General features: G+C 38.4%; 1 protein-coding gene across 1 annotated transcript in view; it reads left to right on the forward strand.

Annotated features, from left to right (window-relative positions):
• LOC106959114 (syntaxin-binding protein 5-like) overlaps positions 1-12,114 on the forward strand; it is a 63,652-nt gene that overhangs the window by 30,022 nt on the left and 21,516 nt on the right. The window contains exons 3-4 of the mRNA XM_015051455.1: positions 9,180-9,261; positions 10,450-10,550. Of these exons, the coding sequence (XP_014906941.1) occupies positions 9,180-9,261; positions 10,450-10,550 (183 nt within the window). The remainder of the gene's footprint in view (positions 1-9,179; positions 9,262-10,449; positions 10,551-12,114) is intronic.

Here is a 12,114-nt window from a genome sequence, read left to right on the forward strand (position 1 = left end):
TATATACTAAAAAAAAAAAAAAAGTGTTCAATTTTAATTTTGAGAGTTTGGGGGGGGGGGGGGGGATTAAAAAATTATGGCAACTAGGCTGGATGTTAACCGCAGCCCACACCGCTTTCTTAAATTACCCTAAACGTTCCTATGCTCATTATTCCTGTCAAACGATAATACAATAAAGATCAGCGGTTCTGACTCTCACTGACGGAAAACCGTACGTGCTTTTCGCGTAGGGCCGACAACTGTCTGTACTGAATTCCTTCTCAGAGCAAGACTGACAAAAAAAAAAAAAAATCCAGTGGAGACACGGTCTTGGCCCAGAGGCTTGGACGTCTTTCTTTCAGGTGCCGTCCCCAGGGCTGGGACTGCTCTGCCTCAGTCTCATTTACTTTCTGCCTGCGAAAAAGCCACCTCCACCTTGAGGCCTGAGCCCTTTTTCCCTGAGCATCAGCCTCTCTGCCTTGATTTAACTCTAATCAAGTGAGAATTAAAAGCCTTGAATATCGTTTAATTTGAGTTGGGTCTTTAGTATTTAAATTAGATTTCAGAACCAAAGACAACACGCAAGTATTTTATTTTTTTTCTAAACTAGTCCTGTAGTTGCCGAGACTCTTTTGCTCTCTTTTTGAAAACCTGATGCTGTCATGGTTTCATTGGTCCAAGGATTTAAATGCTAAAAATAAACCAAAAGCAAACGTTTTTTTGAACAGTCAACATTTAGTATGTATATTTGTTCACCACTTGCTGGCCTGTAAATATCATGTTGTTGTTTTCTCGGTTAGATTTTTTTCAATTATTACTGTTGTACTGGAACATGCTGTGTCAATCGAAACAAAATCTTGACAACTGTAGATGTGATGTAATTAAATTATCAAGTAGTGATATTCTGTTATGTCATGTTGAGCTTTATTCGTTTTTTGTACCGTAAAACATTTAATTGGCTTGATATTGCTAGAATTACAGACCAACTGATTTCCATTGCAGACAAGGTTTATATCTTATATTTGGCACAAAGAATAAAAGTTTCCGATCTCATGCACAGCTATTGTTAGTTGTGTGTGTCTCTTTTGCTTTATGTAGTGTCTCCTCATCTTAAAATTCCTTTCACTTGCTTTTCCTTCCTGACAGCCCCTCCCACCCTCTGCTTCTGTCTCTTTCTATTTTCACCTCATGCTGCCTTTTTTCAAAATTTCTTCTACTCTTTCTTATGCTTTGCATGCCTTCACTGTAAGGGTCGGCCGCGAGCTGTTCAGCTGACTCAACATTTATTTTGCTCAGAATTTGTACCCCTTCATCCCCTCCAGCATCCTTCTCCATCCCCCCCTCCACCCCTCCACCTCTCCCTGCACTTCTCCATCTCCTCATGCTCTTTCCAGCCTTTAATTTCCAGAACCATTGAATTTCCAACCCGATTTCAACACTTTTGTTCTGTGCCAAGATCCTCATCTGAAGTCCCTCACTTACCTGGTGGGTGGAGCCTGTTCCTTTTAAACCCCTTCCAGCCAATCAGCTTCAAGGAGAAAGTACAAGAATTTGCCAGGCGCTCAGTCACAAAAGTGACACAGGGACACGTACATCAGAAGTTTTACATAACAGGAGTTTGCCTCAACATTAACTATTCAGATGAGAGGGTGAATTAGGCCCGTTTTTACCTGTAGTGTATTAGCCGTGGTAGTACAGTGTGCCTTAAATTAGGAATAAATCCTCCAAATCATCACACGTCCTCCTCCATGCTTTCCTGCAGGAATGAAACATATCAAAATTATTTGCTTAACTGTTTTTTTTATTCTTTATTTTTTGCCTCACCATGGGTCAGTTTCATAATTGCACTTGATGTTCTTTGTAACTAAACTTTACAGTACTCTTTAAGGTCCCAAACCTCTAAGCATTTATTGACATTCATGTCTGAAATGAACAATGAACAATCATTTTGCTTTCTTTAGGCAAGTGGCTGGTGCAATATTATGAATTACAACTTTAGTCAAATATGATTACTTGCAGTATAGACCTTTGAACCTGCCCTAGTTGTGCACAACCGACCAGCTGATGGTTTCAAACATATTAAGAAGGCAAGACCCTCCAGAAATTAACTCTTGACAAGGTAATTAATGGGTTAATTAAAAATCATCCCAGGGAACTACCTCATGAAGCCGACTAAGAGAATGCCAAATGTTTTCAAGGTGGTTGAAGAAAGAGATGGCTGCTTTGAAGAATCTTAAATATGAAACATACAAAATATTCTATGTGTTCTTTCATAGTTGGATGTCTTCTGTGTTAATTTATAGTGTGGACATAAAAAAACAAAAAAAAACAACAAACAAACCCCCAGAAAAAAAAAAAAATATGATCTCTCTGCCAGCTATGAAACCACATCTCTCTTTTTATCTGAGGATTGCTGCAATGTTGAACTGTGTACCTCAGCAAATAGCTATTGTCAAGAATCTCATGTAGATGAGTCTTTGGAGCAGGGACCATAATAGATGTAGAAGTTGGAAACGTGTACGTGTGTGCACAAAGTGCTTTCCAAGGTAAGTGCGTGCAAGCTGAAGCAGTGACCATTGTTTAGTGGCTCCCAAGCAGTTTAATTGTTTGCAGGCATAATAAATCAAATGTGTCGAGGGGGATTATTTATATAAGGGATGTGTTAAACAAATTAATCACCAGTTTTCCCATCTCTGGGTCTTTATCTTTTTGCAGTGTAGCCTTTGTGATCGGGCCTAAACATGGCATTAGTGTGTTACTTGTATTTCGGTTTGATTGCAGGAGAAGATTTGTGGATGCTTTCTTTTTTTTTTTTTCAGCTTATGACTATGAAACTCATGAGGGAGCTGGGTTTTCATAGCTTCTCCAGGCTCTTCCTGTCATTGATGTATCATGGGCTGCTTGAATGCTCTGGCAGATGAGGGGAAAGGAAAACAAATTAACACAAATAAGTCATAGGGGGCCCTAAAGTGCTACAATGTGTAAATCTCTTAAGCTCAATGGGTGAAGACCTATGTGAGCAGAGCTGATTTAGCTTGCGGCCTTTGCGGGATGGGAGTCATTGCTACTGTTGTTGCTAAGCGACAATTGAAAACCTCCCTGAAGTCTTATATTTTTTTTGCTTGGGTTATGATCATTTCCAGATTTTTCTGTTGCATCTCAGGTTCAGAATAAAAACTGATGGAATGTCCCCTAGAGGAAAACTTTAAAATTGATCAGTCAACAACAAAGAACATTGCTGCGCGAACTTACAGGGACGATTGTAATAAAACTGGCAAAGGTCAGAAATATTGTTTTAAAAAGTTGAAACCGAATCTTCACATTTGCCATCGTAAATGTTCAAGCTAAGGTTAGCACACCTAGCTCTAACAGATTAGAAGACCATTTTCTTCTGTCGTTTCTGATCCTTGCACTGATTTTTCTTCCAGAGAAACCCAATACTGATGGCAGCGTTATTGATCAATTTCCAAACTTACTTAATAAATGGCTGTTTCAAAATGGAAAAAAAAAAAAAAAAAAAGTTTTAGAACATCGGTTCAGGGGTCTCATTTATAAATGTAACGTATGCACAAAACACGCCTTGAAACTGCTGTACTTAATTCTCCACGAAGAGGTTGTGATCTTTAGAAACAAAAAACAAAAAACAACTTGACGGGAGAAGGTTGAGTTCCTCAGGCAAACACTGACCCGCTGATCCTACTTATGCTCATTTTGAAGTCAGGGGAAACTGGCGACACAGATGGTGAGGTGGGGAATTGAGTTAAATTATACCCCAGATGTCTGTTCTCAAGATTAGTTTTTTTTTTTTATCCTTTAAAATCTTGAATTTAAAAACTGCAATCCACTGAGACTAATCATTTGAAGGTTTATAATAATCTTTTAATAACCTAAGAGAGTCTTTTTTTATGTATTTATGGATTTTCTGTATTTATAGAGCTCTGATTACATCAAGTCAGAGCTTTGTCATCTAATTCCAACAAAGACAATTTTCTATTACCTTTCATGTTGACTACTCCTACCTGGCCTAACACAACTTACCAACACATGAGAAATTTATTATATGCTTCATTAACTTTTGTCAAGTTTGGTGTCTTAAGACATTAAACCTGAAGAGTTAAGATTCCTGCCTCACAGTTGATTTCTTTGCATTATGTAATCCTATAAACTGTGTGTGCGATTTTGTGGCTTACCATAACATAATGATTCAAAGCAATTATATTTGAAGATCTTTTCATTTAAATTAACAAACAGAAGAAGTATAGGTGCAACAAAACCCACCAATCCCTCCCTCATCTCTCCCCAGAGGGCATGTAGTGACCATTGCAATGTTGACTTTTTCAAAATAAGAAGACAATTGCTAAATTTGCACAATTGTTGACAAGGTGAGGAGAAAATCTTCTACTTTGTTCTCGTAAAGAAACCCAAAGTTCGCTTTATTTATTTATTTTTTTTTTAGGAGAAGTATGTATCTTAGTAACTGACTTAGATCATTACAGGATCAATTGTGTGGAGGAAATCGGCTCTCAGCAACCTCTAAATCAGATCTGGCTGAGAGACGGGTGACAGACGACGGTTCGATAGTCTGAGGTCAAGGTAGGCTGCAGCATCGTGGAAGATTTGTACTGTGGGAACAAACAGCTAAGCTTCCGTTTTCATAATTTAAACGGGTTGTGAATTTAACCCTGTTTTAACCTTGTCCTGCTCTGGTCCTTCTCAGGCTAATTCCCTTTCCTATTTCAGTTTTTTTTTTCTTTTTTTTTCCCAATCACTTTATTCCGTTTTCTGCCTCCTAACTTCAGTAGCCTGATTCCTTCCTCTGAGCCCATTGCAGATCAGACTCTGATCTGGTCCCAACCCCCTCCCTGCCAGAGTGATGTATGAGTGGCTAGCTTTTACGTCACTTCAGGCCCGACGTCATAGCAACTCAATGCTCCCAGGCTTGCTCGCTCTGGCGCTTTCTCTCTCACCCTCCGTCCTATTGCTTTTCCTCTTTTTCTTTCTAAATATTCTCGTCATTCATTCTTTTCTGGCTTGCATCACTTTGACATTTTCTGACCCTTCTGTGTCGGAAGAAATTTTGAACATACAGTATTTTAGAAAGGGTGTGCATATTTTCTTTTTCTCTTTTGAACCAGGTAGATATCTTTTCAAGTAAAATAAAAAAGAAAATAAAAAAAAAATTGTGGAGAAAAGCTGAAAGCCCCTCCTCTGGTGTCTATCTCATCTATTTTCAGCTACACCTTTAGTATCCCTCAGTATAAAAAAAAAAAAAACCTTTTATAATTTTCCAGTGTTCTCCAGCCGCATCACTTAGCCAAATACCCAGCGATTTACCTTTTGTTTATAAGGAAATAGGCCTGTGGCTGGGACAGAAATGGAGCAATATGAAAGTGAATTCAGTCAACTCTGACTTCTAGAAAAGCTCCAGAAATTTTCATTGGATTTGACGGGACACGAAGCTGACCCACTTTCTGCTTTCACTCTCTGTCTTCCTGTACTCTTGTCTTGTTGCCATCGCTGCCCGCGGCCAGTCTGTCTACTTATAGAGTTGGTGCAGTGTGGGGAGAGGATGTGGACCGGCATAGAGACCTCACTCGGCTTAAAAGGAATGAGGAATGCTCCTGTCAGCAGCATCTCCTGCGAGGCCTGGCCCACGTTGATTGAGGGGGGGGCACATCAGAGGAACTTTAGGTCATGTTTGTTAAAACGGCGGAAAAATATGGACAGCTGAGATGTCGGTGATCTTTTCTTGGAAAGTGCTGGGTGTTTTTTTTTTTTTTTTTTAATTCAGTAAGGGACAGAATGTTTTAGGCTGAAATGCATTCGAGTATCACTAATAGACATTAAACACATGCTGCTTATTATTTTAACTGGGCTTCAAGTTGGAGATTTGTGAAAAATTATACATTGGCTTCGTGGGGTTAACTGTTTTTATTTTAAAATGAAGATGGCTGCTCCTAAAATAGCATTGATTGTTAGTTACTAGAATAAATTGAATTGATTGATTTAAGTGTACACTTGAGGTCAAAATCTGCCAGGTTTCAAATCTTTTTACCACTGGTCTTCATTTGGATTGATTCATTGTTGCACTTATTTATCGTCTGCTGTGGACAGAGAATGTTTATGATTACCACAATTTCTTACAAGGTAGTTAAAACGACTTTTGTTCAACAGTGTCAAACATTAGTAATGTTAAATTAAAATAATGTGCACAACAAAATGTTTCTTCGCATCCAGCCTGTCCATGGAAAATTGTAGTAAACGTCTTGCCTGAGGGAAAACATAATATCTTGTAACACAGCATTTAGAAGGAAGTATATATTTCCTTTTTAAAAATAAAGCAAAAGTGTTGTTTAATAATATTGACTTCATTGCGATTTATATGATTCCTGTGTTTACCTTGATCATTACACCAACCCCATGACTTATGATCTTTGAATTATCTCCCATTTAAAGGCGCACAAAATGCATAGACATTGTTAATACATTTCCCAGATGTTTTTAAGTGCCGTCTGGGTCACTGTGTGTGTGTGTCTGTGTGCTATGATAATGGAGTTGTCGGACGGCTGGCTCTCTTCAAATAGAAGGCGAAATGAGCAGTTTAAAAAGCACAACCTTAAATCCTTTCCTCTCTCTTTCTGAGCCCCTGGAAGATTTGGTTGCCAGGCAACATTAGGACAGAGCTTTCAATTAACTCACTCCGAGTTGGCTGGTTTGCACCGTTGTTGGGTCCAAAGCATTGTGCCTAACACCTTGCTGTGCTGCTGCATTTATGCCCATCAACGTTCTGTGCAGAAATGAAGGATGGGTTCTGAGCAGAGGACGATTTGTGAAAGATTTACACAGATCTGCAGGGAGACCTGCTTGTTTTTCTGACTTTGTGAGTCATACAACCTTTTTGACTTTTCCTACTATTATCATTATCGTTGTTATAAAAAACAAAAATAACAGCGCCCGATAATCTTACCAGCACTAGATGTTAATCAGTGTAATTTCAGCTTGTAGAAACAGTTTGATCCCTGGTCACAGGGCTTCAGCTGTCCTAAAAGCTCACTACTTCTAACGTTTAATACCCCGTGGTTTTCACCGTTTTCCGCTTCAGTTTAAACTGGGAGCTTTTAAAATGTAAGCTTAAATGACTCATCTTTATCGCCCAATATCTCCCAGCTACCACAGCTGTTGCTTTTGTCACAGTTTGAAAACCTTGGGTATATAACACACTAGTTATGATGGTAATATGTGTTATCTTAGTAAAAATGGAACAAGTATTTTTCTTTTTAAATACAAGCAATGCCATGATTTAAGACTGTATACATTTTGTATAAACATTTTGTGAAGCTGTGATAATTACACTTGGTTATAATACCATCTTATGTATTTCTATTTGATCAAACGCAGTCCTTGTATATGGGTTGTTTATAAAATTTACTCTGCACCAAAAAAAAAAAAAGAGTTAATTTTCTCAAACAATCTTTCATGCTTCACTTTACCCCATCACTCTCATCTGGACTCTGAAGAAACTTGATTTGTATTTTAATAAAATCTCTTCATACTCTTGAGTACCTTCTGCATTCTCTGGGACAGATTTGGCTCTCAGAGGTTCATTGAGGGTTAAACAGGCCAAATAATCTTCATGCTTTTTAATCTAAGCTGTCCACATGACTTGGTGGAAGATTCGATTGTTACTGACTTGGTTGCACCCTCCTGGCCTTGCGGTTCAAGTGTCTTCACTCCCCCTAGAGGCTTATTGGCTTAAATCCACTAAAGCTGGTGGATATTTTCTCTGGTCAAGGGATCCTCGGTGGTCAGATTTAATCCTCGGATTGCCTCTTTAGGATAAAATAACATGGCATATAATTCACCTGAAGAGTCTAGAAGCAGATATGAGGAAGGTGAGAAGCTCCTTTCCCTCTAATATCTTGCTGAGACTTTTAGGTGGGGGAACCTTGTTGTATTCTCTTGCTGTATGCTTGTTGATTTAAAGAAGGTGTTCAAATTATGGTTGTTAAATTTCTTCGTGTCTACAGGTACATGCAGCTTGGTGGTTTTGCTGACTCCAAATAAAATGACTTCCATCAGTGCATGCACATGTTTGATGAACAGTAGTGTTGTTGACTCTAAGATGGTCACACCTCCATGTTCCCTTCGTGATAAATTGCCATCCCCAGCTGACGTTCTTGGGGAGAATGAATGGATATAATCAGTAAGGTTACTCATTCATCTTCCTTGAACAGTGAAACCCCTTATTCTCTGTCAGTCTCCTCCTGTTTATCTTTTCTTCTGTTTACTTCTGAAATTCAGTTCCTCCCTTATGCTCTGTCCTTTCTCTGTAGCTGTCATAAGAGTTCTTCCAATTGCATTTGTACTCTCACTTCAATTTTCTCTCTGGGATCATTTTTCGTATTCTCTGCATAAAGTCCTGATTCAGTTTCCATGTGTACATATATACATATGAATGTCTGCCTGATGGTGTTTTGGAAGTTTCTTTTGTTTTCGTCACAAGTTGACTGAATATGGTAGTCCACAATAAAGTGACCAGGTCACCTTATTATGCTGTGAATTTATGCTTCCAACGCAACTCAATGCCTTTCTGAATTTCTATGTTTATGAGTGCAGATTAATTATTATTTTTTTTCTGTTACTTGCTTCTTTCAGTTTCTTGAACCAAACTGAAGAACATTTATTGAAAGTGTTTTGAATTCTAAGGACATGAACTGTTCAGCATTCTCCTTCAGGATTTTCTGCTTGAGAGGAGAATTCATGGTTCTGTCAATGTAATTGCCACGTTGCCATGCCAGATTTTCTTTCCATTAAATTGTATTTTAAACCAGATGTAGCAATGGATGCGTCTTCCAAGGAGTTTTGCTTTCGTCTTGACAGTCTGCAAAATATTTTGCAGACTAATTGTACAGCTCAAAGGGGCTGAACGTTTCAGTAAACTCGTCTGTTAGATCAGGGTTTTCTTACTTTTCTTCTGACACTTGTAACAACTTGACTCTATACAAAGATGGCTGAGACTGTTTGCCAATTTATTCTTACATGTGAAAGGAGAGGCAGATCAGCATAGTAACATCCTTATCTGTGTATACATTTCGTGAAGCTACAATCAGAAGTAAATAAAAGTGGTTTGCTTACTTTAAAGCCTTCCTGTTCAAACTCGCACATCTGCAGAGCTATAGTTCTTGACTGAGATTCTCCAGGTTTGGTCGTCCGGGGGTCGAATGCTACTGTCAGCATGAGAGCGGCGCGGCCGTCATCCAGCTCCAGTTTCTCATCAATGAGGTGGGTCCCATTTCAATTTTTATGCCTCAGATGCCAGATGGTTGCAGCTTTGCTGTGGCGCAGCCTGAAGAGTCCTTTGGAAGAGTCCAAGTTGCTTGTCGATGTATTGTACAGGTGTGGATGGATGAAAAACACAAAAGGTGTTGAGAACACCTTTTGTGTTTTTGACTAGAAAGGTTTTGAATAAATCCAATCCCAATGTTTTGTGATCAGAGATTTGTGGTCCATTTTTGAATCTGTTTCTTGTAAGTTCATTATCTGCCGGATTTATCCAATTCCTGTTTCTCTATTTTGACCAGAATTAAATTCTGTTCGAAAATATTTCTTAATGCAAAATATTTATTTATGCTAAAGGAGTAATTAGGAAAGTAATGTGTGTGTGATATAATTCAAAAGAAAGACATTAGGAGTAAGGAATGTACATTGAATGTATATTTAGTATGCTTATGAATAACCCTGATTTAAAATTAAATAAATAAAAATAAAAAAAATAACGCTCTCAGATGACATTAAAAACATTAATATTAATGTGCTTATCGTCTGTTTTCATTTAAAGAAGCATTTTTGAAAAATTAAAAATCACATCTTTTGAAGAAAGTTTTTATTCTTTTTTTTACTTTTACCAGCTCAACCAATACCTTGCTTTGCAATGGCTCAAACTAAATTCAAAATTATATCTATATATTATTATAAAACAATAAGACAGACACAAATATCGGCGAGCTCTGAGGGAATCGGGCAGTCTTAAACATGCCCGTGGTCTGGATTACCTCCAGGCCGTTCTGAGTCACTTAATAAAACCACCTTGATTATGTTTTGAAACGTATTTGGTGAAAGCAGCATTTCATGCTCAGTCGTGTGTGTTTTGTCTGCGTGCGTGCGTGCGCGCGCTTGTGATTCTGCGTCTGTGTGATTGTGACTCAGCAGCTCAAACAAATCCTCCGGGGAGATGGAGATGATTTTTAGTTCCTCCTACATGCACGCATACACTTTTATACATCTTATGAATCATCAGCGTTACCTGGGAGCAAACTGCCTGGGAATGTGATTAATGTTCTCGGGCGGGAGGGAATGCAGTCTGAGGACGTGTTTATGAAAAATTCTGTTTTAACCTCATGTATTTCTGAATATTGGACTTTATTTTTTGAAAAGTTAAAATAAAACAAAACTTTATCTCTGGTGTAACAGGGAGCGCTGGTGAGTGCTTTGGCCGATGACAGCGTCCACTTGTGGAACCTGAGGCAGAAAAGACCAGCAGTCCTCCATTCCCTCAAGTTCAACAGAGAGAGGTAATCTGTTTGTAAAAAAAAAAAAACTACAGCAGATGACAGTCAGGATGTCCGCGTCATTGTTTTTTTTTTTTTTTTTCCCTTCTTCTGAACGAGACCCTCACACTTGGTCTGGTGCAATATGAACTGTGACTTTCCGAGCAGGGGCAGAATCACACTTTGCTGCCTGTGTCAACTGCTAACTTTTGCACTTGTACAGTATGTAAACAGACAGCATTTCATTTGGCAGCACTGTTTCAGCGCCTGGAAAACCATTTGCAGGGCAAAGATGCTTCCGGAGCGGCTGCTTCTCAGCTTCTATTGTACTTTCTCTGTTTGTCCCTCCTGATATTTAAACACTTGCTATTTGGGTTATTTTCTCTGCCTTTTAGGATTTCCCATCGCATTGGCACAGGCGTGATCCTTACCCAGCTGCAAGGGGGGTAGACTTGTACATATGTGCCTCTTAATAGATGCTGTTTTGTTCACGGTTATCAGAGCGTTGATTCTGCATCTTATGTCAGAGTGATTCCATCCAGTGACTTTACTAAAACTACAAACATTCCAACTACCAAAGCTAACAGCTATTTTATATTTAGCATCAAGTGAAAAATACTACATTTCACTTTTTTTTTTTTTTTTGCACATAATCAGAAAACGTTCAATTATGGTAGATAAATAATTCTATAAATATTAAAAAGCTAAAAATAAATTTCCTGATTTCTTCCAAATATGTCTTAGAATTATTATTTTTTTATAAATATTGTTCAAGTTCAAAGAAGCAAGCGGAGAATAACCTCACCTCAAGGAAGTTTGTGTCCACTGTCTCATCCAATCACAAACGTGTCCGCTATCCATCATAGCCAATCATATCATCTGACAGTGATTTTGCCTTGATGAAAAGACGTGAAGGGGTTAAACGTCATAAGCAATAACCTGAGAAAGCGCTGATGTGATGGACAGGTGGCCAGCAGCAGCTTTTAGGGCGGATTGTGTTCTTGGAGAGGCGCTTGACCGCCTCTGACATTTAGTAAGCATTTTGAACGAAATGACCTCAAGTCACGGCGCTGCAGAAGAGCGGAGTTTCTGCGTTGCTTAAGAGATGTCACTATGGGAAAGAAGGGGCTGCAAAGTCACTTGACACATTTCAAATGTGGGGGGAAGAGAAGTTCAACTTCTGTAGCACAAGAATATAGCAGGTTCTTTTTTGAAGATTTATGAGAAATCAAGAGCTAGACAACTGGAAAAACAAAAAGTGGTATCGAAAGATCAAATGCTTGTGGCTTTTTGTATCAGTTTTATGCAGATTAGTTTAACAACGTTGTTGATTGTACTTTGATTTTTTTTCTAACGTAAAGTATTGCGTCTAAAAGGATTAGCTATGTTGCAATACTTTGCATCATCTAATGAGTATCAGCTCAAAAATTAAAACATCAGTCACCCAAATTAAATCCAGTTGCTGGTAGATGCATATGAAAAGTAAATTAACCCTTTCATGCATGAATTATGATCCTTTGTGTCAGGATTTTTTTTTCCATTTTCTTTGCTTTTCTTAAGTCATAAAAAAAGGTAGGAAAAAATAGTA

The sequence above is a fragment of the Poecilia latipinna genome, unplaced genomic scaffold (assembly GCF_001443285.1).
Source record: "Poecilia latipinna isolate Pla-1442-1.1 unplaced genomic scaffold, P_latipinna-1.0 Scaffold1045, whole genome shotgun sequence".
Lineage (NCBI taxonomy): Eukaryota > Metazoa > Chordata > Actinopteri > Cyprinodontiformes > Poeciliidae > Poecilia > Poecilia latipinna.